Here is a 24576-nt window from a genome sequence, read left to right on the forward strand (position 1 = left end):
CAGGTGCGCAATGAGCTCTGTGCCCGGGAGAACCAGCGCAGGGCTCCTGCCACGAGCCCAGCGGATGCCCCAGCCCGGACGCGAGGCGGCGGGAGGACCCGCGGGGGTGCTGCCCGGGGGTGCTGCCCGGGGCCAGGCGGTCCGGTGCCCCCGCCGCGACGACCCAGAAGCCCCCGCACACCCCCCGGCCACTGCCCGCTCACCTCTCCTTGTCGTTCCGGCCCTGCAGGCGCCGCACGTGCCCCGCGGCCTCGTCCACGCTGAGGGAGTGGTGCCGCGCCTTCGCGTACAGGTAGGAGAAGCGGCCCCGCTTTTTCCCGGTGGAAACTGAGGGTGGACAGCAGGCCGGGGCGGTGACACGGCTGGTCGCGGGGCAAGGCACGTTCCCGCAACCCCAGCGCGAGGGCCTCTGGACGGGTGTGGTGGCGCCTCCCGGGCGTCTTTTGACCTTTTCATGAAGATTAGGTCCCGCTAGCTGTGCCTTTGTGGGGGAGGGGCGCCGGGTACCAGGGGCAGCGGGTGCGCCGAACGACCCCCTCTGCACCCGCCAGGCCGGCCCCAAGAGCATCCACCCGCGCCCAGCACAGTGGCGGCCTCCGTGCCCATGGCCCCTCGCCGAGTGAAACGCACCAAGAGAGCCCGAGCGTGTCCGGGGCGACTGCCCCCTGGGCCCGTGCCCCTCACACCCAGCAGGACAAGAAGGAAGCACGGGGGGGCGCTGCCACGCCCCGGGCAGGGCGACAACAGGACCTGGTGACGTGCGGCGGCCACAGAGATAGCGCAAGGTCCGTGGCCCCCCGAGGCCGAGGGTCACATCCTAGAGCCGTCCCCCAGTCCCCATCCTGGATCCACAGCACGCCACCGCGGGCTCCCGTCGGCGGACGGCTGGGGCTGCCTAGCGGAAGCCAACATTAAGGGAGCCCTGGGCGACCTCAGGTGGGACTCCGAGAGGCATGGCGCCAGGGGGCTCCAGAGCCGGGCGCTAATCTGCCATCTGCAAGCGTTCGATATACTTGGGGGTAATGCAGAGAAGCCCAGGACCCCCATCCTCGGGGGGGACAGTGGCATGGGGGGAGTGCCCCCTAAAATATACGAGGAAGCCCTAAGCCCCAGAACTCCAGAATGTGACCTTATTTGGAGATGGGTCTTACCAGGAAAAATCAAGTTAAAATGAGGTCATTAGGGTGGGCCCTGATCCATTATGACGGGTGTCCTTAAAAGGGGAAATTGGACACAGAGAGAAACGGGTGCAGGGGCAAGCCAGCCGTGCGGGCCCGGGAGGCAGGCCCGGGCAGCCCCTCGGTCTCAGGCTTCGGGCCTCCAGGCTGTGTGATGGTGAACCCGGCTGTGGGAGCCTCCCCCCGCGCCACGGGAGGTGCTCCGTCACGCAGAGCGGGGACAGGAGGCTGCGCACCAGCGCCTGAGGCCCGTGTGGGCGGAGGCCGAGGGCGGGTGGGGTCAGGCGCGTGTGCTGCTGGGCCTGCACACCTTTGGCCTCGTTCTCGCTGTCGAGCACGGTCTGGAAGGTGTCAGGGGCCAGGGCCAGGCCCGCCTTCACCAGCAGCGCCCGCCTCTTGTGCACACTGTCCCCGGGCATCGCTTTCTTTGCCTGCGAAGGGGAGACGGCATGATGAGCGCTCGCGTCATCCAGAGCAGCACCGCTGCCCATGTCTCCTGAGCGCTCCTGGCCTGACGGGGCCCCGCCCAGGACGCCTGCCCTTCCCAGGCGCAGAGGCCGCAGGGCCCAGGTCCGGGAGCGGGGGTGGGGGGGCGCGCACCTGCTCAATGGCCAAGGTGGCCTTGTCCTCGGTGCGCTCGGGGACCTGGTAAAGCGTGGCACAGAGGTGCAGGCGGTTGAAGGCCATCCTGAGCTTGTCCTGGTAGAGGCCCAGGGTGTCCAGGAGCATGGCCTTCTTCAGGTGCTCCATGGCAGGCTCCAGCCGGTCCTCGTCCTCCTCAATGTACGCCATCTCCATGTGCACTTGGCAACGGAACAGAACCATGAGGCTGGGGGGACAGACAGCATTGCAGGAGCCCGGCGGGGCTGTCACGGGACCCCCCTGGCGCCTGGCTTTCCAGCCCTGCCTTCCGCCCTGCCTTACCCCAGGGACCCACGGAGCACGAGGAGGAGGACCCTGCAGACCACAGGAGACCTCAGAGCCCTCTGGCACGCCAGGGCCGAGCCGCGGCAGCTGGGCCCAGCCGGGCTCCATGCTACAGAGACCGGCTGTGCACGAAAGCCAGGTGGCGGGCTCAGCAGACACGGCGCCCAGCGCTGCATCTCGTCCAGCACCCCGGGAGGCTCTTGGCGTGGCCAAGCAAGTGAATTTAGTGCCACCGAAGCCCAGGCTTTGCCTCGGGGGATGGGCCCTCTCGGCTCTGCTCTGAGTTGTCTCCGTCTCATCGGCCGAAGCGCACACCCCCCGCTCAGAACGCCTCCCGCGGACCCGTGGGCCCTGCCTGGCGTTTGCTGCTGCTGCCTCTGCTGGAGCCTTCTGGGCTGGGCGGGGCTGGGGACCGCTGTGTCTACGACGGTGATACAGTCTCCTTGAAGCCTTTCACCCATGGCACGCAGAGCCCCATGCCACAGCCTCCACCCTGGACGCGAGCATCAGGAAAGCCAACAAATTTGGTCGAATTAAAGTTCTAGGAGACCCACGAGCCGACCCTCAGGCCACAACAAGGCATGAGCGTCACACGCTAGGCCTGTGACCTCAGGGAAGAGGACGCAGTGCCCACGGCGCCTGGAGGCTGGCGCTCCGCTGCTCGGGGGGCGGGAGTGGCGGGCAGGAGAGGGCACCTGGTTGATGCCAAGGGTGAGGTCTGCACTCCCGTCAAGGAACCAGGTTCCACGGACTCTGCCTGGAAGTCTGGACAGCAGCCAGTAATGGGCCACTTCCTTCTGTCTTGAGGCAGGGGAAGAGGAGGCCGACACAACGGGAGCTGGACCAGCACCGAACTGTGTGCTCTGGGCAGCCTGACCTTGAATCCATAACGCGAGACTCATCCAGGGCTGGACCATGCAAGGAGCCAGCTGAGGCAAGCCGACACCACAGGGAGAGGTCTACACAGCGGCACAGCCAGCATCAGGAACAACCTGCCAGGCGGAGAGGTCTACACAGCAGCACAGCCCTCGCCAGGAACAACCGGCCAGGCGGAGAGGTCTACACAGCGGCACAGCCCTCGCCGGGAACAACCTGCCAGGCGGAGAGGTCTACACAGCGGCACAGCCCTCGCCGGGAACAACCTGCCAGGCGGAGAGGTCTACACAGCGGCACAGCCCTCGCCGGGAACAACCTGCCAGGCGGAGAGGTCTACACAGCGGAAGAGCCCTCGCCGGGAACAACCTGCCAGGCGGAGAGGTCTACACAGCGGCACAGCCAGCATCAGGAACAGCCTGGTAAACCATTGGCTCAGTGAAGCCAGGGAGATGATGGTGAGTAAGCACAGCAGATTCGAATGAGAGCCCCCGTCCCAGCCAGAACAGGATGATGGGACCAGATGAAAGGACTCTTAGAAATGAGAAATTTTCAGAGTTCCTTCTGCTTCCAACTGTGATCAAGTCTCTGCCACGAGCAGCCACTGCAAAGCTGGACCGAACACGGCACTGGGTCTGGGCAGCATGAGCCTGGGGTCCCTGGAGGCGGGAACTCAGGAAGGAGCCTGCGCCCTGCCTGGAGACAGTGTCCTGTGGCATTGCGGGCAGAGCACTGGGCCCAGAACCAGGGCACCTGCCGTCCACAGGGAGGGGCTCTGCTCTGGGCTGGGAAGGCTGCTCCAGGCTGGAGAAGAGGAGCTGGGTACCAGAGCAGCTGTTGCAGGCCTGCCCACCAGAGAGGAGAGAGCTGGGTATCCCTCACTCACACCCCGGATGTCAGCCGAGCCCACGGAGATCGCGGGTGCAACTGGGCTAGAGGTTGAGGCCCACTGAGACAGGCTGGAAGACACTGTAACCTTCCAGAGAGATGGCCAACAAAACACGAAGCCAGCTCTCAGCCAGTAACTGAAGTACCCAAGAGAACAAAAATCAACACTCTCTTAAAAAAGATCACAGAATCCACAGACTCCACAGTGCACCAACCACAACATTCGGTACACAATAAAAAACTACTGGACATGCAAGGAAACAGGAAAAGGTAACCCACAGTCAGAACGTAAGATGGGCCAGATGCTGGGTTTTTATCAGAAACTACGAAGGCCAGACGAAAATAAAACAACCTCTTCAAAAGGTTTAAAGAAAAAAAAAAATCTGTAAACCCAGAATCCAGCAACTGGTGAAAATAATCTTCAAAGATGAAGGTGAGGTGAAGTCATTTTCAGATCAACAAAAGCCAAAAGATTCGTCACCAGCAGTCATGCATTACAAGAAAAAAAATAAAGGAAGTTCCTCAGGCTGAAATAACAGCAGAAAGAAACTTGGAGGTGAGGGTAAGAAAGAAGAAAGAGCCTGTGGGATTGACAAAGAAGTGGGCAAATATAAGAGACTATTGATTTTCTCTGTAATTTTCTTTAAAAAAAACCACTGGCTGCTAAAAGCAAAACAATGACACCATAAGATGAGGTTCATAACACATTTAGAAGTAAAAACATGACAACAACCACACAAAGTGGGGTAGATGAAGGGAAATGCATGAGGTTTTCCCTTTGCCGGGTGGGAAGCACTGCCTCACACAGACCTGGCTAAGGAGGATGTGCACTGTTAGCCCTACAGCAATCCCCCCAACCCCAAGGGTACAGGGGACAAAAAAGCTGATAGAGGAAATAAATGCAATGGTAAAAAATTCAATTAACCTCAAAGAAGGCAGGGAAAGCGCAGCAGCAGAACAGAAGGGACAACTGGAAACAAATGACGAGACTGCAGACAAGTTCAAAGCTACACTAAATGCAAAGAGACTAAACACTCCAGTTACAAGGCAGAGATCATCATACTAGACAGAAAGAAGTGAGACCAAACTACATGCTGTTAAAAGCTGTGTTCTACACTTTAAATTGAAAGATCCACAGAGGATGAGAATTGAAAGGATGGAAAAAGAAATGCTTCAGACGGGCCCACATGGTTTCACTGGATTCTATCAAACATTTAAGGAAGAAAACACCAATATTGCACAAACTCCTTCAGAAAGCAAAGGAGAAAGAATCCTTCCCACCTTCCCAATTCATTTAATAAATTCAGCATGACCTTGATGTCAACACCTGACAAAGACATTACAAAAGAAGAAAATCACAGGCCGCCGTCCTCATGAACCTACACGTAAAAATCTTTAACAACACGCTGACATATGTCAGGACCATGCAGAGAATGCAAGGTTGGTTCACCACTCAAAATTCAACCAGCATAATTCACCACATTAAAGAACAAAAGAGAAAAGTCACAGACCTTTTAATAGATGCAGAAGAAACATTCGACAGCACTCGACACCCACCCATGATTAAAAAACAACACAGCAAAGGGACATTAACAATGTGTGTATTCTATTGTGTGCAATTATATCTCAATAAAGTTAATCAGAAAAAGAACTGTCAGAGAAAAAGAGGGCAACTAGAAGACATTATTTTTTAAAGTCAGGCAAATATGAAAATAAACTAAAAGGATATTTTGGAAGAAATAGTCATTAAAATTTAAAAACATAGGCTAAAGAAAGGAAGGAAAATTAGAGAATTTGTAAAATAAAAGAGTACTAATGGCCTGGAGGAAATCTGTCAGAATTCAGCATGTCACACATGGGGGGTGGAGCCATGAGTGTGGAAGGTACACTTGGTGGCGGGGGGGTCGGGAGCTGGGCTAGGAGCCTGTCATACATCCCCATGGGATTCCAGAAGGAGAAACTATTTTTAAAATGGGTAGGGCTTCCCTGGTGGCGCAGTGGTTGAGAATCTGCCTGCTAATGCAGGGGACACGGGTTTGAGCCCTGGTCTGGGAGGATCCCACATGCTGTGGAGCAGCTAGGCCCGTGAGCCACAACTACTGAGCCTGCGCGTCAGGAGCCTGTGCTCCGCAACAAGAGAGGACGCGATAGTGAGAGGCCCGCGCACTGCGATGAAGAGTGGCCCCCGCCTGCCGCAACTAGAGAAAGCCCTCGCACAGAAACAAAGACGCAACACAGCAAAAATAATTAATTAATAAACTCCTACCCCCAACATCTTCTAAAAAAAAAAAAAAAATGGGTAAAAATCCCAGCTCTTCACAGCCAAGACCCCCAGGTGCCGGCAGGAAATGAACCGTACCGGAGACCCTGGGGACCCCCCTTGCCCACCCTCAGGCTGACAACCAGGCCCCTGGCTCCCCTGCCGAGACCCCTGCTCCGAGGGCTCAAGTAGGAGACGAAACCCAACCCTAATTAATCACAGGAGCAGACGGGGCAGGGCAGCTCTCCCCACCGCCCCTCCCTGCGGCTGCACCCCCCTCCTGGGTGACCCTCCACACCTCTTCTCTGCCCACACACCAAGTCCCCGTCTCCAGCCCCCTTGTCTGCCGGGGACCATCTGCAGCATCCCCATGGGCTGCAACCCCCAGCCTGGGGGCCTCACTGACTCACCGCCCGCCCCACCTTCCCTCCTGCGCCTGTGCCCACAGGCCCTGTGCCCTGCCATCCCCCCGCCACGCAGCCCAGGACCCTCCTGACAAAGCCCTATCTCCCCGGCACCTCTCGACCTCAGGTGGGCGCCGCCCGGGTGCCCCCCAGCCTCCCCCTGCAAGGCCCTGCCCCCCACACTCCAGACACACCTCCCCCACGGCCTGCCGGCCTCTCAAGCTGGCACTTCTACGGGAGCCGTGAGGTCTGCTGCTCTTCCTGCCCACTTTCTGGGAAAACGAGTTGGCCTTCGTCCTTGCCCCAAGGGTCTCCCGCCTGCTTGTCTCCCCCCGGGGGGATAGCCCAGGACCGCCACCTGTCCACCTTCTCCAGGACCTCCGCGATGCTGGTCAGCGACTTCCGCAGATGGTGCCGCAGGTCGTGCTGCAGCAGCGGGAGGCATGCGTTCCACTGCGTGGCGCACACCACGTGGATGACCCGTGGGTCGCCCAGGCGCACAGCTCGCTGGAGCACCATGTCCAGTCTCCGTACTATATTCAGCTGGGTCTGCACAAAGGACAGTGGCCCATGTGTGAGGCTGGCGGCAAACGTGCAACACAGGGCGAGCCAGGGCAGCCCCGGCCGACCCTGAGCCCAGGAGGCCGCAGGTGGGGCCCGGGCCCACAATCTGAGTCTGTCAGTGGAAATGGCCTGTGTGATTTTTTCTAGAAGGGCCTGGCTCGGTCGAGATTCTGCCTTAGAACAGGCTCTGCGCCCTCTGGGTGTGTCTCTCCTCTGTGAGCCCATCTGAGCGAGGCTGCTGATCTCCTGGCCCTGTACATTTATGGGGTCCACGCCCAGTTACGCCCACTACCCAATGAACAGCTCCTCCAGTCCGTGCCCCACATGCCCTGCCCAGCAGACAGGCGCTGGCCGGCCTCAGCCTGTGCGAGGGGCCTCACCAGCTCCACGCCTCCCTCGGCGCCCACCAGGGCTGCCTGGGCTCCTAAGCTCAGCCATGTCCGTGGGCCCTGGCTTCTGGTACCTGGGGGCATCCCCTCGTGCTGCTCCCAGGCCACAGGGCCCAGCGCAGGCTTGGGGCTCAGACCCTGTGCCTCCTGCCTGCCAAGATGTGTCCATCAAAGTCTCACTGAACCGGTGCCCCTGAAGGGCCACTGGCCCGAGGTCCGAAGCTGACAAAGGCAGAGGGACACGGCCCTGCAGTCCCTGCACCACCACCTGCCAGCACCAGCACGTGGTCAACAGGTAGCCCATGACCTCCCTCGAGAAGGTCAACGCCGGCAGGGGCAGCCACCTGGGCAAGTCCAAAGGGAACACGCACATCCCCCAGGTGGCCTCGACCTCGCGGAGTCTCGGCCCAGCTGCTCATCCTCTGGCAGAGCTCACGGCGCCGACGCTGCCTCTCCTGCTCCCCCCCGGGCCAGGCGGGGACGTGGGGCAGGACAGCCCGGCTCCAGGGCTCCAGAGAGGGTCCCAGGAGCTGAGCCAGGGAGCGGACACCTGGGCCCCAAAGAAATGCCAGCCGCCATCATCCTGTTTCAGTGTATTTTGGTTCCCTTTTTGCAACTGCAGGATTCTTATTAAAGAACATAAATGATCGCTGGATTCCTTTTCTGGCGGTGGCTGCTGGACCAGCTCTGACTGCATTACATATGACACTGAGGTCACGTGGTCTGTCACTTTGCCACCGTGTTCACCAGGCTGCCGTGCGCCAACTCCTCAGAGAGACAGCTGCCTCCTCGCTAAATAACAGTGGAATATTCTAGACAAGCCAGGGGTTTCCAAAGGGGGCAGCGAGGGAGGAACGCTCGTGGGGGTCCTCTGGACCGGCCCTCCACCCTCCCCGGGGTCCCCCGTCCCCCATCCCGCGATGACGTCACCACTTCACTGGAGCCCCTCTGTTTCCCAAGCCCAGCGAGGCTGACAGCCCCACACTAGAGCCGGGGCAACGTCTGCCTTCCTGGACCTGAGTCAGGATGGCAAAGTGCTCTCATGGGGACTCAGTGTTCACCAATGGCAAGTGTTATCAGTGTGCTGGGGTGGGCCACTCCATGCAGGCCGCAGGAGGGCTTGGCCAGAGGACGGTCTCACCCCAGCCCCTGGCCCAGAGAATGGGCTGCACGAACCCAGACGTCCGCCAGGCCAAGGTGGCCCTGGGGGACCCAGCTCTGTGCTGTGGAGGAGGACGGCAGCCGGCCTCAGCAGCTGAGGGCCACCCAGGCCCCTGGAGCTCCTGCCAGAGAGGCCACAGTCACGGGTTGGAAGCCAGGGCACAGGGGGCTGGCCCGTGCCTGTCAGGTCTCCTCCCGAAACCTGGCACCAGTCAAGTCACAGGGTCCAGGGAACCTGCACAACAGTTCAGCATCCGCTGCGGCTCCTACTCGAGGACTTACCTCCACAGCCTCTCGGGTGTAGATTTTAATTTTATTTGCAAATCTTACAGCTTCCAATTCATACTCCAGGCATTCGATTTCAATTAGCGTCCCGGGGTCCTGCGGGGCAGAGGAGTTGCTGTGTAAGATGGAGAGTTTTAACGAAAGCCATCATGCACATTCATTAACTTCAAAGACCGTTTAAAAATACAATTCGTGTACTAGGTAGAAATTCAACAAATAAAAATTAGATAATACAAATATATGTAAGAAAAACTTAAAATGTTTCCAAAAGATGCAAAGATTTGAAAGAGAACGCTAGAAAAAAACTGTTTTTCACCTTTGATAGTTAATTTCACTGGACACAGAACTTTTAAATAACTACACCAACTTCAGACAAACGCTCTGTTATGAAATTTGGCCAACCATTTCTTTCACTGAATCCCTGCCGGGTTTGGACAGGGCGTCCTGCTGGAGGCGGCGGGGCGGCAGGGGCCTGGGATTTGCTGGGTGGGTGGCTGGGGCACACAACTTTTACAAACTGCTCAACTGTTTTCCCAAGGGGTTGCCATTTCCCATCCCACTCCTGGCCATCTGGGACGGTCAGTCTCCAGTCTAGCCATCTACTAGGTGTGTGCTTGTGAGATAACAGCTCACAAAGTTTCCTCTTATTTTTTTCTCTTAATGTTTTTCCCAGAAGTTTTATCATTTTAACTCTCACGTTTTGGTTTATGATGCATTTTGAGTTAATTTCTGTCCACGGTATGAAGGGCAGGCCGATGCTCACTTTCTCGCACGTGGTTGTTTCCTTGTCCAGTACCATTTGTGGACGAGATGCTCTGTCACCCACCGGAAGCCTCTGCGCCACTGATGTTCCCTATATCCTCCTTAGTGTGTCTCCTTTCTGTTTCATTTTGGATAGTTTGCATTACTATACCTTCGAAAGTTTGCTAATCTTTTTTTCTGAAATGTCTACTCTGTTTATTTTTATGTAAAAATTTTAATTTAGGTATAATTGACAAATAAAATTGTATATATTTAAAGAGTAAACATGTAAAATGTAAAAGCATATACATTGTGGAATGATTCCCATAATCAAATGAATTAATACATCCATCACCTCACATTGTTACTGTTTTGTTTTCTTTTTGGTGAGAATGCTTAAGATCTTTCTTACCAAATTTCAAGTATACTCTACAGAAGTATGAACTATAGTCACCAAACTGTACACTAGATCCTCAAAATGTATTCATCTTAAAGCTAAAAGGTTGTCCCCTTTGATCAGCACCTCCCCACTTCCTGCACCCCCAGGCCCTGGCAACCACCATGCTATTCTGTTTCTCTGTCTGGCTTCTTTCACTGAGCGTAATGCTCTCCATATTCATCCACACTGTCACAAATGGCAGGATGTCCTTTCTCATCGCTGAATAACACTGCATTTACACACACACACACACACACACACACACACACAATTTTCTTTATCCATTCATCCACCATATTCATCCACACTGTCACAAATGGCAGGATGTCCTTTCTCATCGCTGAAAAACACTGCATTTACACACACACACACACACACACACACACACACACACACACACACAATTTTCTTTATCCATTCATCCATCAACAGACACTTAGGTTGTTTCCACATCTTGCTTTTGTGAATAATGCTGCAGTGAACATGGGGGTGTACGTATCTCTTTGAGATCCTGATTTCATTTCCTTTGGACATACACACAGAAGTGGGATTGCTAGATCATACAGTAGTTCTATTTTTAATTTTTTAAAGGACTTCCCTACTGTTTTCCATTATAGCTGTATCAATTTACATTCCCAACAACACAACACAAGGGTTCCCTTTTCTCCACATCCTCACCAACACTTGTTATCTCATCTTTTTGATAACAGCCATTCTAACAGGTGTGGGGTGATACTCACTGAGGTTTTGATTTTATCTCCCTGATGATGTTGAGCACCTTTTCATGTATGATTTGAGTATCTTCTTTGGAAAAATGTCTATTCAGGTCCTTAGCCCATTGTTTCCCATTGGATGATGATGATTTCCTACTGATGTATGAGTTCCCTATATATTTTAGATATTAAACCCTTATCAGATATATGGTTTGCAAATATTTTTCTCCTATGCCATAGGTTGCCTTTTCATTGTGTTGTTTCCTTTGCTGTGCAGATACTTTTTAGTTTGATGTAGTCCTACTTGTTTACTTTTGCTTTTGTTGTCATATTCAAAAAATCATTGCCCAGACCAATGTCAATAAGTTTTTGCCCTATGTATTTATATAGGAGTTTTACGATTTCAGGTCTTAAAGTCTGTAATCCATTTAATTTTTGTGAGTGGTGTAAGGTAAGGGTCCAATTTCATTCATCTGCATGTGGCCATTCAGTTTTCCCCGCACCGTTTATTTAGAAGGCTGTCCTTTCCCCATGGCGTTTTCTTGTTGCCCTTGTCAAAGATTAGTTGACATTATGTGTGTGGCCTTATTTTTGGGCTCTCAATTCTGTTCCATTGGTCTGTGTGTCTATTTTTGTACCAGTACCATATGTTTTGATTACTATAGCTTTGTGGTATAGTTGGAAATAAGGAAGTGTGGTGCCTCCAGTTTTGTTCTTCTTTCTCAAGAGTGCTTTGGCTCTTCCGTGGTTCCATACAATTTTTTTTCTATTTCTTGAGAAATGCCATTGGAATTGTGATAAGGATTGGATTGAATCTGTAGGTGATTTGGGGTAGTATAGACATTTTAACAATTTTCATTCTTGCAATCCAAGAACATGGGATATCTTTCCATTCTTTGTGTCTTCTTCAATTTCTTTCACCAATGTCTTCTAGTTTTCAGTGCACAAGTCTTTCAATTCTTTGGTTAAATGTATTCTTAAGTCTTTTACTGTTTCTGATGCTATTGTAAATGGAATTGTTTTCGTAATTTCTCTCTCAGTTCATTTTTAGTGAACAGAAACATAACCAATTTTTGGATGATGATTTTTTTTTTTTTTGTGGTATGCGGGCCTCTCACTGCTGCGGCCTCTCCCATTGCGGAGCACAGGCTCCAGACGCGCAGGCTCAGCGGCCATGGCTCACGGGCCCAGCCGCTCCGCGGCATGTGGGATCCTCCCAGACCGGGGCGCGAACCCGGTTCCCCTGCATCGGCAGGCGGACGCGCAACCACTGTGCCACCAGGGAAGCCCTGGATGATGATTTTGAATCCTGCAACTTAACTGAATTTGCTCATTAGTTCTAATGGTTTTCAGTGGGGTCTTTAGAGTTTTCTCTATATAAACAGGTTATGCCAAATGCAAACAGAGACACATTTACTTCTTCCTTTCTGATTTGGATGACTTTTCTTTTTCTTGTCTGACTGTTGTGGCTAGAACTTCCAGTACTATGTTGCACAGAAGTGGCAAGAGTGGGCACCCTTGTTTTATTCTTGATAGTAGAAGAAAAGCTTTTAGTCTTTCACCATTGAATATAATGTCAGCTGTGGGCTTGTCATATGTAGTCTTTGTTATGTGGAGGTACATTCCTTCTATACCCAATTTGTTGAGAGTTTTTATCATGACAGGATGTTGAATTTTGTCAAATGCTTTTCCTGCATCTATTAAGATGATCGTATATTTACCCTTCATTCTGTTAACGTGATATATCACATTTATTGATTTGCCTACGCTAAACCATCCTTTCAACCTCAGGATAAATCTCACTGATCATGGTGTTTGATCTTTACAATGTTCTGCTGAATTCAGTTTGCTAGTATTTTGTTGAGGATTTTTTGTTCATCTGGGATATTGGCCTGTAATTTTCTTTTCTTATAGTGTCTTTGTCTGGTTTGGTATCAGGGTAATGCTCACCCTGTAAACTGAATTGGGGAGTGTTCCTTTCTCTTCATTTTTTTTGGAAGAATTTTTGAAGGATTGCATTAATTCTTCTTCAAATGTTTGGTAGAATTCACCAGTGAAGTCATCTTGTCCTTGTTTGGAGATTTTTTGATTACTGATACAACCTCCTTACTAACTGGTCTATTCAGATTTTCTATTTCTCCATGATTCAGTCTTGGTAGGTTGTATGCTTCTGGGAATTTATCCATTTCTTATAGGTTACCCATCTTCCTGGCATATAATTGTTCACAGTAGTCTCTATGATCCTTTGTATTTCTGTGTTATCAGTTGTAATGTCTCCTCTTTCATTTCTGATTCTGAGTCTTCTCTTTTTTTCCTAGTCTAGCTGTTTGTCAATTTTGTTTATTTTTTCAAAAAACCAGCTGTCAGTTTCAATGATCTTTTCTATTTGTTTCCTGGTCTCTATTTCATTTGTTTTTTGCTCTGATCTTTGTTATTTCCTTCCTTCTGCTAACTTTGGGCTTTGTGCTGATTTTGGGGGTTTTTTTTAGTTCCTTGAGGTATAAATATAGGTCATTTATTTGAAATCTTTCCTTTTTCTTATTGTAGGTGTTTTTGGATATGAACTTCCCTCTTAGGACTGCTTTTGCCATATTCTATAAGTTTTGGTATGTTGTGTTTCCATTGTCCTATGTTTCAAAATCTTTTTTTCCCCTTTTGATTTATTCTTTGTTCAGGAGTATGTTGTTTAATTTCCACACTTTTGTGAATTTCTAACTTTCCTCCTGTTGCTGATTTCTGGTTTCACACCATTGTGGTCAGAAAATCATCTTAAATTTGTTGAGACTTGTTTTATGATCTAACACAGGGGTCCCCAACCTTCGGTCCGTGGACCGGTACCAGTCCACAGCCTGTTAGGAACCAGGCCGCACAGGTGGAGGTGAGCAGCGGGCGAGCGAGCAAAGCATCACCTGCCGCTCCCCAGCGCCCGCATTACCGCCTGAACAGCCCCCACCCACCATCTGTGGAAGAACTGTCTTCCTTGAAACTGGTCCCTGGTGCCCCAAAGTTTGGATACCGCTGATCTAATGTATGATATGTCCTGGAGAATGTTCCATGTGTGCTTGAGAAGAATGTGTATTTTCCTCCGTTGAATGGAATGTTCTACAGATGTCTATTAGGCTCATTTTGTCTAAAGTGTAGTTCAAGCCCAATACATACTTATTGATCTTCTGTCTGGATGATCCATCCATGTTGAAAGTGGGGTATTAAAGATTCCTACTATTGTTGCATTGCTATCTATTTCTGCTTTCAGATTTGTTAGTGTTTGCTTAATATATTTAGGTGCTCCAATGTTGGATGCATATACATGTACAATTGTTATATTCTCTTGACAAATTGATCCATTTATCATTAATGATACTATTGATGCAAAACTGTAAAAATCACGTCATCTCAACTGTATGAATTGCACTTTAAAAAGACTGAAAGGAAATTTACCAACACAACTATTTAGGCCCTCCTGGTGAGGGGCTTTTGAATTCCTTTCCCTTTTTTTTTTTTTTTTTTGCCTTTCATGTACAGATCACAGTGAGTAGGGGTGGTGCACCCAGTCCCTGACCACCTACTTTGCTGTCCATCTTCTTCAAGTCTGAGAGGCAGTCAGAGGTGATCTCCCCACATTTCAAGATCAGAGAAAGATGAGCTAATTCAAAAAGCAAAAGAATTCTGGAAACAGAAACAAAACAGCACTGGGTCAATAGGAGACAACAAGAAACACCCACCTGTGGGTAGAATAAGCCTTCAGCTGTCACTTAGGGGAGGCAGGAATAAAATGGAAGGGAAGAGAAATCCTATGGTGAGGGTCCCTAAGCCCAGCCCCCTCTGGCCCTGACACAGGATTTGGAGGGACTTCCACTGCCTCAGGGCAGGTGCAGGTGCAGCCTGATGAGGGGCTGTGAGCCCTGGGCATCACCATTTGAGCCCTTGGTGGGGGGCAGGGGCGACAAGAGACAGATACACATTTCCTCGGGGCCGGCTCTTCCTATCCTGTGACCAGAGCATTCACAGTCACCAATTGCCAATCGTGGTCTTTGTGGAAATCAGCAGGTTGATGCTAAAATGTGCACGGAAATGCAAAGGACCTAGGCTATCCTAAGCAACTCTGAAAAAGAACAAAGTCAGAGGACTAAACTGCCTGATTTTAAGACTTAATATAAAACTGCAGGAATCAAGGCAATGGTTCTGGTGGGAAATGGGCCAGGCTTCTCAGCCTGACACCATCACATATTGATGAGGCAGTTCTCTGCTGGGTGGGGACCCGTCCTGCACACGGTGGAGTGTTTAGCAGCACCCCTGGTCACCAGCAACAGTGGCCACCAGCAGCGTCCCAAGACATGCCAGCCTCCCTTGGGGATAAGCCAACACCTCCCTGCTCTTTCCGAGGCAGACATCACAACCTGACTGTGGCCGGACCACACGGACTGCACTTGGTCAGCTCCTCTCAGGCCCGCAGTCCCACCCCCACCCCCTTCTAGTGACCGTGACCCAGCTTCCGCCCACTCACAAGGAATGCGTCCAAGCCAGAGGAGTCCCGGCAATGCTAACCCTTGCCTTCACCTGATATGAAAACTGAAGAGTGCCCTGTGCTGACAGTGGTCACGGGACCCCCAGGGGAGGTAAACCCTCGGTCCCACTTGGTAGTCAGGTGCCATTTTTAGCTCTGGCCCCTTTAAGTCCTCCTTTAAGTCCCCTGTGCCCCTTTTGGTGGCTCGGAGCACAGCTGCGGATGCCTCTGGATTGTCGTCCGCAGACCGTTCCTGCCTGTGTGTCAGTCCCCACAATGAACTTCCTAACTGCACTTTACGGAGCTGCCTGCTTCGCTTTTCAGTCTCAAAGACACTTCTCAGCCAGGAGAATATTATCCACTATCTCCGTGCCCCGACACTCACCCCGGAAGCAAGCAGCCTGTCCACTGTAATAGGCACCCTCCCTTCTCCCTTCACTGGGGTGGGTGCGGGTTCCTGCCCTCTGTCCCGACCCGTGCAGCCCGGACCCCCAAGGGCCCTGGTGGGGCCTCCAGACCCACAGCCCCTCTGACCTCCCCGAGCTCCGGCCGCCTGGGCCTGTTGTGTAGGGAAGAAGGGAGAACCCACAAAGGGAGCCATCACTGATTTTCAGTGCTTTTTTGGTCTTAAACTCACAAAACTTTTATTTCTACCCAGAATTCCAGATACAGAAGCCCAGGTGGGGAGGGGTCAGCGGGCCCTTCACAGACGGCTAGAGCCTTGGGGCTGAGGAAGGACCTGACCCCACAGACAGCATCTCCAAGCGGCTGAGCCTGTGACCCCGGCCAGCAGGGGACACTCCCATCCCAGGCCTGGGGAGCAGCTGGGCTGAGCACCCGGGAAGCCGCATCACAAGCCACCAGCCAGCCTCTTAGCCACCACGCAGTAAACTGGCAACAGCGAAGCCACAGACCCACGGGCGGGGGGGGGGGGGGCGGCGGGAGGGGGGGCATGTGGCGGGCATGGGCACAGAGGCCCGGGGCGGGTGCTGGGGGTCAGGATCAGGGGCGCAGCTGGCTCCGTGTGGGCCACACGCCGGGGCTCCTGGGGGAGCCGGGTCAGCGTCCACCAATGGGGCTGCTGGGCCAGGAACGTGGGGACTCCCTGACGGGTCTAAATGGAGCCTGGTCCAGGATGGTGGGGGATGAACGTCAGCTCAAATTATTCTTCTCCTAAATGAAGCACAGCTGGGGACTTGCCTGGTGGCGCAGTGGTTGGGAGTCCACCTGCCAATGCAGGGGACATGGGTTCAAGCCCTGGTCCGGGAAGATCCCACAGGCCACGGAGCAACTAAGCTCGTGCGCCACAGCTACTGAAGCCCGCACGCCTAGAGCCCAGGCTCCGCGACAAGAGGAGCCACCGCAATGAGAAGCCCACGCGCAGCAACGAAGACCCAATGCAGCCAAAAATAAATAAATAAATAAATAAATAAAATAAAAATAGAAAATAAAACACATCTGTACATCAGAAATTGCTTTAAAGGTAAACATACTGACACAATTGATAATTATACTGGAATTGGAGGGCTCAAATTTTGAAACAGAAAAAGCTTTTGCAAGTCCTTAGTAAAATGATTTACAACCTACTTTTTAAAAACTGGGCAAAAGAAATCATTGGAAAATTAATGAGAGAAAAATAATGTCCGTAAATATATGAAAAAAAGTTCCACTTCGCCAGCAGGCAGCGGACCTGCAGTGGAGTCAGTGCAGTCCCAGGCGGCGGGGCAGGTGTCCCGGTGTCATGCGATCCCCTCTGTCCCCAGGGTCCCCCCCTCTGGAACCTCCCGGGGCCCCTCAGGGAGGCTGTGCCCAGGGACGGGACAAGCAAGACCTGCTCTGAGTTAGAACAACTTAGAGAACCTGATGAAAGAGCTGAACTGGGGGTACATTCCAGACCTTTCTTTCAGCCTCTGGCTCAACTACCAGTTCCCAGGAATCCGATCCGGGACTGAACTCTGAGCGGCGCTCCCAGGACTCAGGGAGCAGAGAACTGGCAACTGAAATGCTCAGGGAGAGGTGTGCTCTTCTGTGGCTGAACTGCTAGGCATCTATTCAGAAGGTGTAAGATGGTGTAATAACTTGAAAAGCACTTGTGATTAGAGGTCGAACTTGACTTTAAAAAAGTATGATGTGAAGTTTCATAACCCAAGTGCTGCCAAACAGTACAAACCTCAGGACAAAAAAAGACTAAGACAGAAATACACTAAAACCTCCACAGTGGTTGATACTTGCCTGGGTAATTATGGTTATGGGTTTTTTTTTCCACATTTTCCTATAGTTACGAAATGCTGTACATAGATGTGAAACTGGAAAAACATAAACACTTACTTTTCCTCTCCGATTGAAGGAAAGTGCTGGTGATTGTAATAACGTAAAGATTTATAGGTATCCTTCAGAATTTTGTTGATATCTTCAGATAAATCATTTTTATCCAATTTTCTAGAACATAGATCGATTTAATCAAATATTAAATAACCAAAAGATCCTGTTAGATTTCTTTAAATGATCCTAAAAAAATCTGAAGTCTATGAACTTGTGTTTTCACTGAACAGAAGGCCTAAGGTAACACCTCCTCCTTCCTCTCCTCCGTTCTCCTGACGACCACTCACGTCCCTCCCCCTCACTGCCAGCCCAGCCTCTATCTTCCTCCATCCCTAAGAACAGACCCCGAGGACACCGTGCACAGGCCCTGCACCCAGAACCAGTCCCACACCAAGAGCCCACCGAAAGGGAGGCTTGGCCCTTCCCATCTGCCCAGATCCAACCCAGACCAGCACCTGCCTCCCTCTGGACAGCTGTCCTCCCCACTCACACATCGGGATGTTCTCTTTCACACATACCAGAATCTCCTCACTCACATACACTGGGATCTCCTCACTCACACGCACCGGGATCTCTTCACTCACACGCACCGGGATCTCCGCACGCACACGCACTGGGATCTCCTCACACACACGCACTGGGATCTCCTCGTTCACACGCACCGGGATCTCCTCACTCACACGCACCGGGATCTCCTCACACACACGCACCGGGATCTCCTCACTCACACGCACCGGGATCTCCTCGTTCACACGCACTGGGATCTCCTCACTCACACGCACCGGGATCTCCTCACCACACACACCAGGTTCTCTACCATCCTATTTCCCTGTCGCCACCATAGCAGGGCTCTACCTGGGTACAATCTCTCCCATGCACTCTCATCCAGTCCCATGAGGGTTTCACCCACAACTACTCTCTTTTTGTTCAAGCTCATGGTCAGGTCTCAAGCTTCCTTTGGCAGGTCCAACATGGCTGCTGTCCCTCTCTTCTAAAACCACCCTCCTCACTGCTGAGGAGCTGCGCTCACTCTGGCATCCGCCCCGGAGCCTCTCAGTAAAGGGAGGCAAGGCCGAGCCCGCCATCCAGCCTCACCGTCCCTGCACGTGTGCCCCCAACCCCGGCACAGAGACTAGTCGGCGCCTATCCCCCTTCCCGAAGCACTTACGCTTTTAGCATATTAATCTGGAAAGTGACAGACAGCCTAATAGAACTTTTCTTTTCTTCCTTTAACTGAAGCTCATCCATTAATTCATGTTGGACCTGTTATAAGATGAAAACAGAATATTAACAGAGATTTAAGCAAATAATTAGGGAAAGACCAGATATTTTGTTTAGCTATTATTTTACAAATATTCCTCCTTTAAAAGTAAAATTTTGGGGCTTCCCTGGTGGCACAGTGGTTGGGGGTTCGCCTGCCGATGCAGGGGACACGGGTTCGTGCCCCAGTCTGGGAAGATCCCACATGCCGCGGAGCGGCTGGGCCCGTGAGCCATGGCCGCTGAGCCTGCGCGTCCGGAGCCTGTGCTCCGCAAAGGGAGAGGCCACGACAGTGAGAGGCCCGCGTACCGCAAAAAAAAAAAAAAAAAAAAAAAAAGTAAAATTTTGTAATTGACAATTATTTTCTCATTTATTATGCTTTATGTTTAGTTTTTCTTATATAATTTAAGTTGATTCCTATATATAAAATTAATAGGTGATGAATGCTCTTTACACACTGTTGCAGTAATTACTTAAATTACTAATTTTCTGCTCACTTTTTTAAAAACTCAGTGCCGTTAAAAAGGAAATATTCAGTCACGACGAAGGAAAATATTTTGTTTTGTTCTGTTCAGGCTCGTACATGTGTATGTATGTTTTTGTATCTCTCAGTGGATGATCTTGGCTGTTTTTTATACATAGTTTCCTGAACAATGGCTTAAGAAAATGACTTCTTTCTACAGTTTGGAATATTCCAACTTACCATAAGAGCAAATATTTGTCGATATTTCTGTGGCGCGTTAGCCTTGATGAATGGTGCTGCAGTGGCACAAAACTTCGCGGCCTCCTCGTTTTTTCCAGCTTGTAGATAACACTCCAGAAGCTCCCTGGATAATACAAAAATAGTCCATATTAAACCTGGATGAAGTCATTTTCTGCTGCAAATGTCTAATAACCCGGTTATTATATTTTTATGTTTTACAAATTTCAGAAAGACGCAGGGATTGGCCAGCTCCTTACCCCACACCCAGTATGGGGCTCACTGGGCTGGGGCCGGGGCTGGAAAGCTCGGCCACTGCCTGCAAAGGGAAATGGGACTGTTTGGCTGTGATTACCGAGGACTCAAACAACGGTGTTTTACAGAAAGAGCATAGTTTTACTTATTTTCTGTTAAAGCCTCCCCAGGTAGCTGTAAAGCAGGTGAGGAATGCCTGCACACTCTGGATTCCAACTTCAGGGCCGACCCTCTGGGCACCCCCAGTGGCATCCACAAAATCACTGGCCACAAACAATGCCACACAAATACAGGAAAGTGTCACCGAGCGCCTTTCAGCCCGCCTGGCCGGCTGGGGACCACTTGCTGACATCCACGCAGGGGCGTCTGTCCCTGGGGTTATGCGCTCAGGGCAAGCTTCCCTAAGTGGGGCCACCTGGATGCGTGAGCATCCTGGCCAAGCTGTATGTTGCTAGAATGTCTACTAGATTCACAACTTATTTGTTTTCAAAACCACGAGCCAGGACTGTGACACAGGCTCCCACTTCCTGGGCTCTGAGTAGAAGCACCTGTCCTGTGGTAACACCTGTCTGATCAGGACACCGTGATGCCATCTGCAGAGTTGAGAAACATGTGCAGACAAGACACACAAAACCTGATTCTAACTTCGGGCTAGAGAGCACTGCCAGGGCTGCGATGTGAAATGTGGCCGCCAGGAGAGCGGGGAGGGGACGGCCAGCGTCTGCCAGGTGTCTGGGGACTCACAGCATCAGCTCTGCCGGCCAGTCCTTGTCCTCCTCCTCAGTCTGATTCAACACGTTCACGATTTGGGAGAGGCTGGGGATCACGTGGTGATGATACCCAGGCTTGAGAAATGGCCTCACCATTTGCCAGTAGAGGACCGACGCGTTATACACCAGGAAGTAATACCTGGGGCACAAGAAGAGGGTGGGTGAGGCTCACCCAGAGCCAGTCCGTCCTGAGCCCCTTCGTGAGGGAACCCAGGGCCTCTGTCTCTGGCAGGAGCAGCAGCCCTGCCCGAGCCGCCCTGGCCTGGCTGCCAGATGCACATGTGGGGTGGATGCAGCATCCTCCCAGAGTCAGCCGCGTGCCCTGCTCAGCCGAGTAGGTGGCTCCAGTTCAGACCCCGCCACAGGCTCCTGGGCCCAGACCAGAGACCCCGTCACTCCTTCGGCCATTCTGAAAAGCGATCAGCTCCCCATAAAAGTACCCAATGAGGAAGGCCTCCTTCGGCTTTCAAGGGATAGACAAGAATGGGCAAGTGCAGGGGGCATCAAGGAAGGCTGCCTGGAGGAATCAGCCAGGAGAGCAGTACAGGGAAAGTGCTTGGGTGGGGTCCCTGTGCGAGCGGATGAAGCGCACGGTGGGTGCGAGGAGCACTGGGGACGCAGCAGGGCACCCTGAGAAGCCGGGCCTTCCCCGAGGGCTGCAGGAGCCGCCAGAAGGACCCGAGTGAGGGAACCCAGGCGCCTCTCTGGAGGGGCCACCTCTGTCTTGCAGGAGGCAGGTACCTGGCGGTGCTGGTCGTCTGAGGGAGGGGTGCAGCTGCTGACCCTGTGCCCCAGAGGAGGGAGGCCCGGGCCCAGCAGGAAGACAAGGCCGCTGCTCCTTCGTGGGGTCTACTCAGACCCCTCACTCACCAGCCCCCGAGGCTCCTGGTCCCCCCGGGCAGTCTTCACGTCCCCCCAAGACCCCTGGAGTGCAGCATTGACCAGGCCCCTCCCCAAGGGTGCCCACAGCTTGGGCTCCAGGGGTCCGGGGCATGGTCCCCCTGAAACACCCACTGTCCTTAGAACCTTTGGCTCGAGGCCGGGCCTTGCCATCCAGATGTCCCCGCTGAGGAAGGGTCTGTGGGGCTGGGCCCTGTATCCCCAGCACCTACGACAGGGGCTGGCCAGAGGAGCCCATCCACAGCAGACACTGGCAGAATGAGTGAATGAACCTAGGGTTTATACTTAAATGTGCTTTAAACGTTGTGTCCTGTTTAAATAGGCTGTATCAATACCAGTTTGTACGCAGACTTAACAATTTCAATAATATTTAAGCAGTAATTCAGTAGAAAACTGTGCTGGAGTCTCAGGGCAATCACCCCTCCAGACACGAAGCCGTGGGCCAGGAGATCTGCCAGGGGGAGCACAGGCCGGTGGGGGCAGGGCAGGGAGGGAGCCCAGATGCCAACCCCCCAGAGAGGACCAGAAAGGGAGGTGCCGGGGGACGGGTCAAAGGCGAGGTTCCCACAGAGAAAGCAGGCAAAAGGCATCTGCAGGTCACAGAGACCTTTGCGCAGGGAAGAGGATGCAGCTAAAGGGTCGAGTGTGCACGCGGCCCAGCTCCAACGCCAGAGACGTGAGCCCACAGCCATAGATGCAGTAAAACACGAACAAAACGACAAAAACCCCGGCGTCCAAACAGACAGAACCACCTGGTAAGTTCTGGTTCTAAGCCTTGTACACACTCAGAAATGGCCGATCCGTCATGTTCACCTTGGTTCTCCTTTTGCAAAGTTGATTGCCTTCATATACTGAGTCACGCAATTTTCAAATTCCTCCTAAACAACATAAAGAATGCACAATTAGATCAAATTTGCTACTGGAACATCAGTCACTGGTCACCGTCACTGCCCTGAACATTAAGCCTCTCTGAAGACGGCCTGGCCCCCAGGGTGTGAACACTGGGAGTGGACGGCCACAGAAGCTCTCAGGAGCTCCGCCCCCTCCCTGGAAGCCTGGAAGTCCACCCCCAGCCCACCCTGCGCCCCACCTGTGCCGCAGGCATGACCGGGCACGGGGACACAAAGGGCAGAGGTCAAAAGGACACAAGCCAGACCCCCTCAGGGAAAAGCACAGATGGGAAATGCGGCATCTCACTTCACTGAAGAAGAATCTGGTCACCCAACTCCCAACAAAGCCGTTTGAAGGTGGGTCTAGCCTGACGCCGTCCGGAGGTGGGGGAATTTTAACTGCGGCGGTACAAGCCATGGAATTTTGAGGAGAATGAAAGCAACCTCTCAGGGGAAAAATACAGTAGGACAATTACATATTCGTTTCAGGACGGCAAACTAGCTAAGGCTGCGCTTCACCTCGCCAAGACACTCAAGGTTGTACGCACCAAGGCTTCATGAGTCAAAAGGCCAATAAAGAAAATCGGGAGGAACCAGCACGCGGGGCGGGCGGGGACGCTGGGACAGGGCCCGGAATCGCCTCTCACCATGTTTTCGGTGGACTTGGGGGCACACAGCTGGGCCCTGCACAGGTGCGCTCGGCCCAGAAACTGGGTGACCGGCCCCTTCACCTTGAAGTACATCCGGATGCAGTCCTCGCTCACCTCGGGCTGCCCCATCTGCGCAGGAACACAGCCCCCCCCCAAGAGGTTCGCAGAGGGGGCGGCCCAGTGGACCACCCACCAGGGGCTGCCGCTTCCCGCTTCTAGTACAAACCAAGAAATCGGGGTCCCCTGAAGGCGCCTCCCTAGGACCCCTGGGATTAATCACCTTCAGGGCCTGTTCTGCACACAAAACAAACAGGTCGGGGCTGAAGCTTTCTGTGGGGTCAAACTCTGATTTCCCCAGGTTGGCGGACTTGATCAACTGATAAGCCCTCTTCAGGGACGCAGCATCTGTGAGGACAGGAGTTGAGGCAGATTTGGTCATCACGCAGCCAGTGCACCACCAAGCAGCAGTGGGGACGGTCAGGAGGGCCCGGGACAGGGCTGAGGTCGGGCAGGCACCCCCGTGCTGGCCCCCGCGCTGGCCCGGTCCTCTCCGGGGGAAGGAGCCCGGCAGCGAGATGCCCCGAGCTCAGCCCTCCGGGCCCCGCAGCAGCTCTGCGGCTCCGGCTCCAGCAGCAGCGTGAGGTGAATAATCCTTGAGGAACGGTTAGGAAGGACGAAAGGCCTCCTTTTAAAAAGGCGCCTTCGTTTGCCCAAGTCAGACAAATCCTCGAAGTGCTGGCTTCAAGGGGTCACTGGATCAGGCAGGACGGGGGTCAACAGGGTGGGGACAGCCTCCCCAGGAGTGAGGGTCTCGGCGGGTCCCGAGTTCTCCCCGGGGGGCGGTGGGGGGGGCGGCGACCGGCGGGTCCCGGGGTCTCCCCAGGGGCGGGGGGGCCCGGGGGCCTCCCCGGGGGCGGGGGGCGGGCGGGTCCCGGCCCCACCCACCCACCCTGCTGGCTCTCGGCGCGGGCCAGCTCCTGCATTATGACCGGATCCATGGCGCCGGCGTCCGAGGTGCCCGCTGCCCAAGGTCCGTTGGCTTTCTCTCCGCGGCCCAGGGGTTGCCTAGCGACAGAGAAGGGCGCGGGGCCTACGGGTCGGCGGCGGGGCCAGAATTGTCCGGAGGCGAACCGCTCCGGCGCCCAGCCGGTGAGCGCGCCTCCAGCCCCTCGGAGAGGACGTGAGGGCTAGGCGCCCGCCTGACCGGGGTCGCGTCCTCGCAGGCGGGTCCGCAGGCTCTGCCCCGCCTCCCGCCCCCGCCCACCCCCGTAGCGGGGCTGCCCAGTGCAGCTGCCCCGGGTTCCGATCTGGGTCCCTGCCAGTCCAGGATGCCCAGGGTTCGGGCCCTGACCCTCCGCTGAAACCCCCTCGCAGTCTCCCAGAAGGCGGTCCTGCGTTCCTTAGCTCATTCATTCACGTATCCTGCCAATACTTAATTGCCCCCTGCCACTGGCCGGGGCTGAGCTGGGCCTGAAAAGGCAGCTGGGTGGGCGGCCGCCCCCG

General features: G+C 53.4%; 1 protein-coding gene across 1 annotated transcript in view; it reads right to left on the minus strand.

The window, feature by feature from the left end:
* The window catches only part of CFAP46 (cilia and flagella associated protein 46), an 89262-nt gene extending 65145 nt beyond the window's left edge, over positions 1-24117 (minus strand). Inside the window, exons 1-14 of the mRNA XM_028481955.2 lie at positions 24023-24117; positions 23354-23478; positions 23071-23202; positions 22347-22411; positions 20608-20772; positions 19612-19735; positions 18817-18911; positions 17655-17765; positions 14389-14488; positions 8927-9025; positions 6889-7079; positions 1779-2007; positions 1489-1609; positions 204-327 (exon numbers count right to left, since the gene is read on the minus strand). Coding sequence (XP_028337756.2) covers positions 204-327; positions 1489-1609; positions 1779-2007; positions 6889-7079; positions 8927-9025; positions 14389-14488; positions 17655-17765; positions 18817-18911; positions 19612-19735; positions 20608-20772; positions 22347-22411; positions 23071-23202; positions 23354-23478; positions 24023-24071 — 1730 coding nt within the window. The 5' untranslated portion in view covers positions 24072-24117. The remainder of the gene's footprint in view (positions 1-203; positions 328-1488; positions 1610-1778; positions 2008-6888; positions 7080-8926; positions 9026-14388; positions 14489-17654; positions 17766-18816; positions 18912-19611; positions 19736-20607; positions 20773-22346; positions 22412-23070; positions 23203-23353; positions 23479-24022) is intronic.
* Between the last annotated feature and the right edge of the window lie 459 nt (positions 24118-24576).

This window comes from Physeter macrocephalus, chromosome 20 (genome assembly GCF_002837175.3).
Source record: "Physeter macrocephalus isolate SW-GA chromosome 20, ASM283717v5, whole genome shotgun sequence".
NCBI classification, from domain to species: domain Eukaryota; kingdom Metazoa; phylum Chordata; class Mammalia; order Artiodactyla; family Physeteridae; genus Physeter; species Physeter macrocephalus.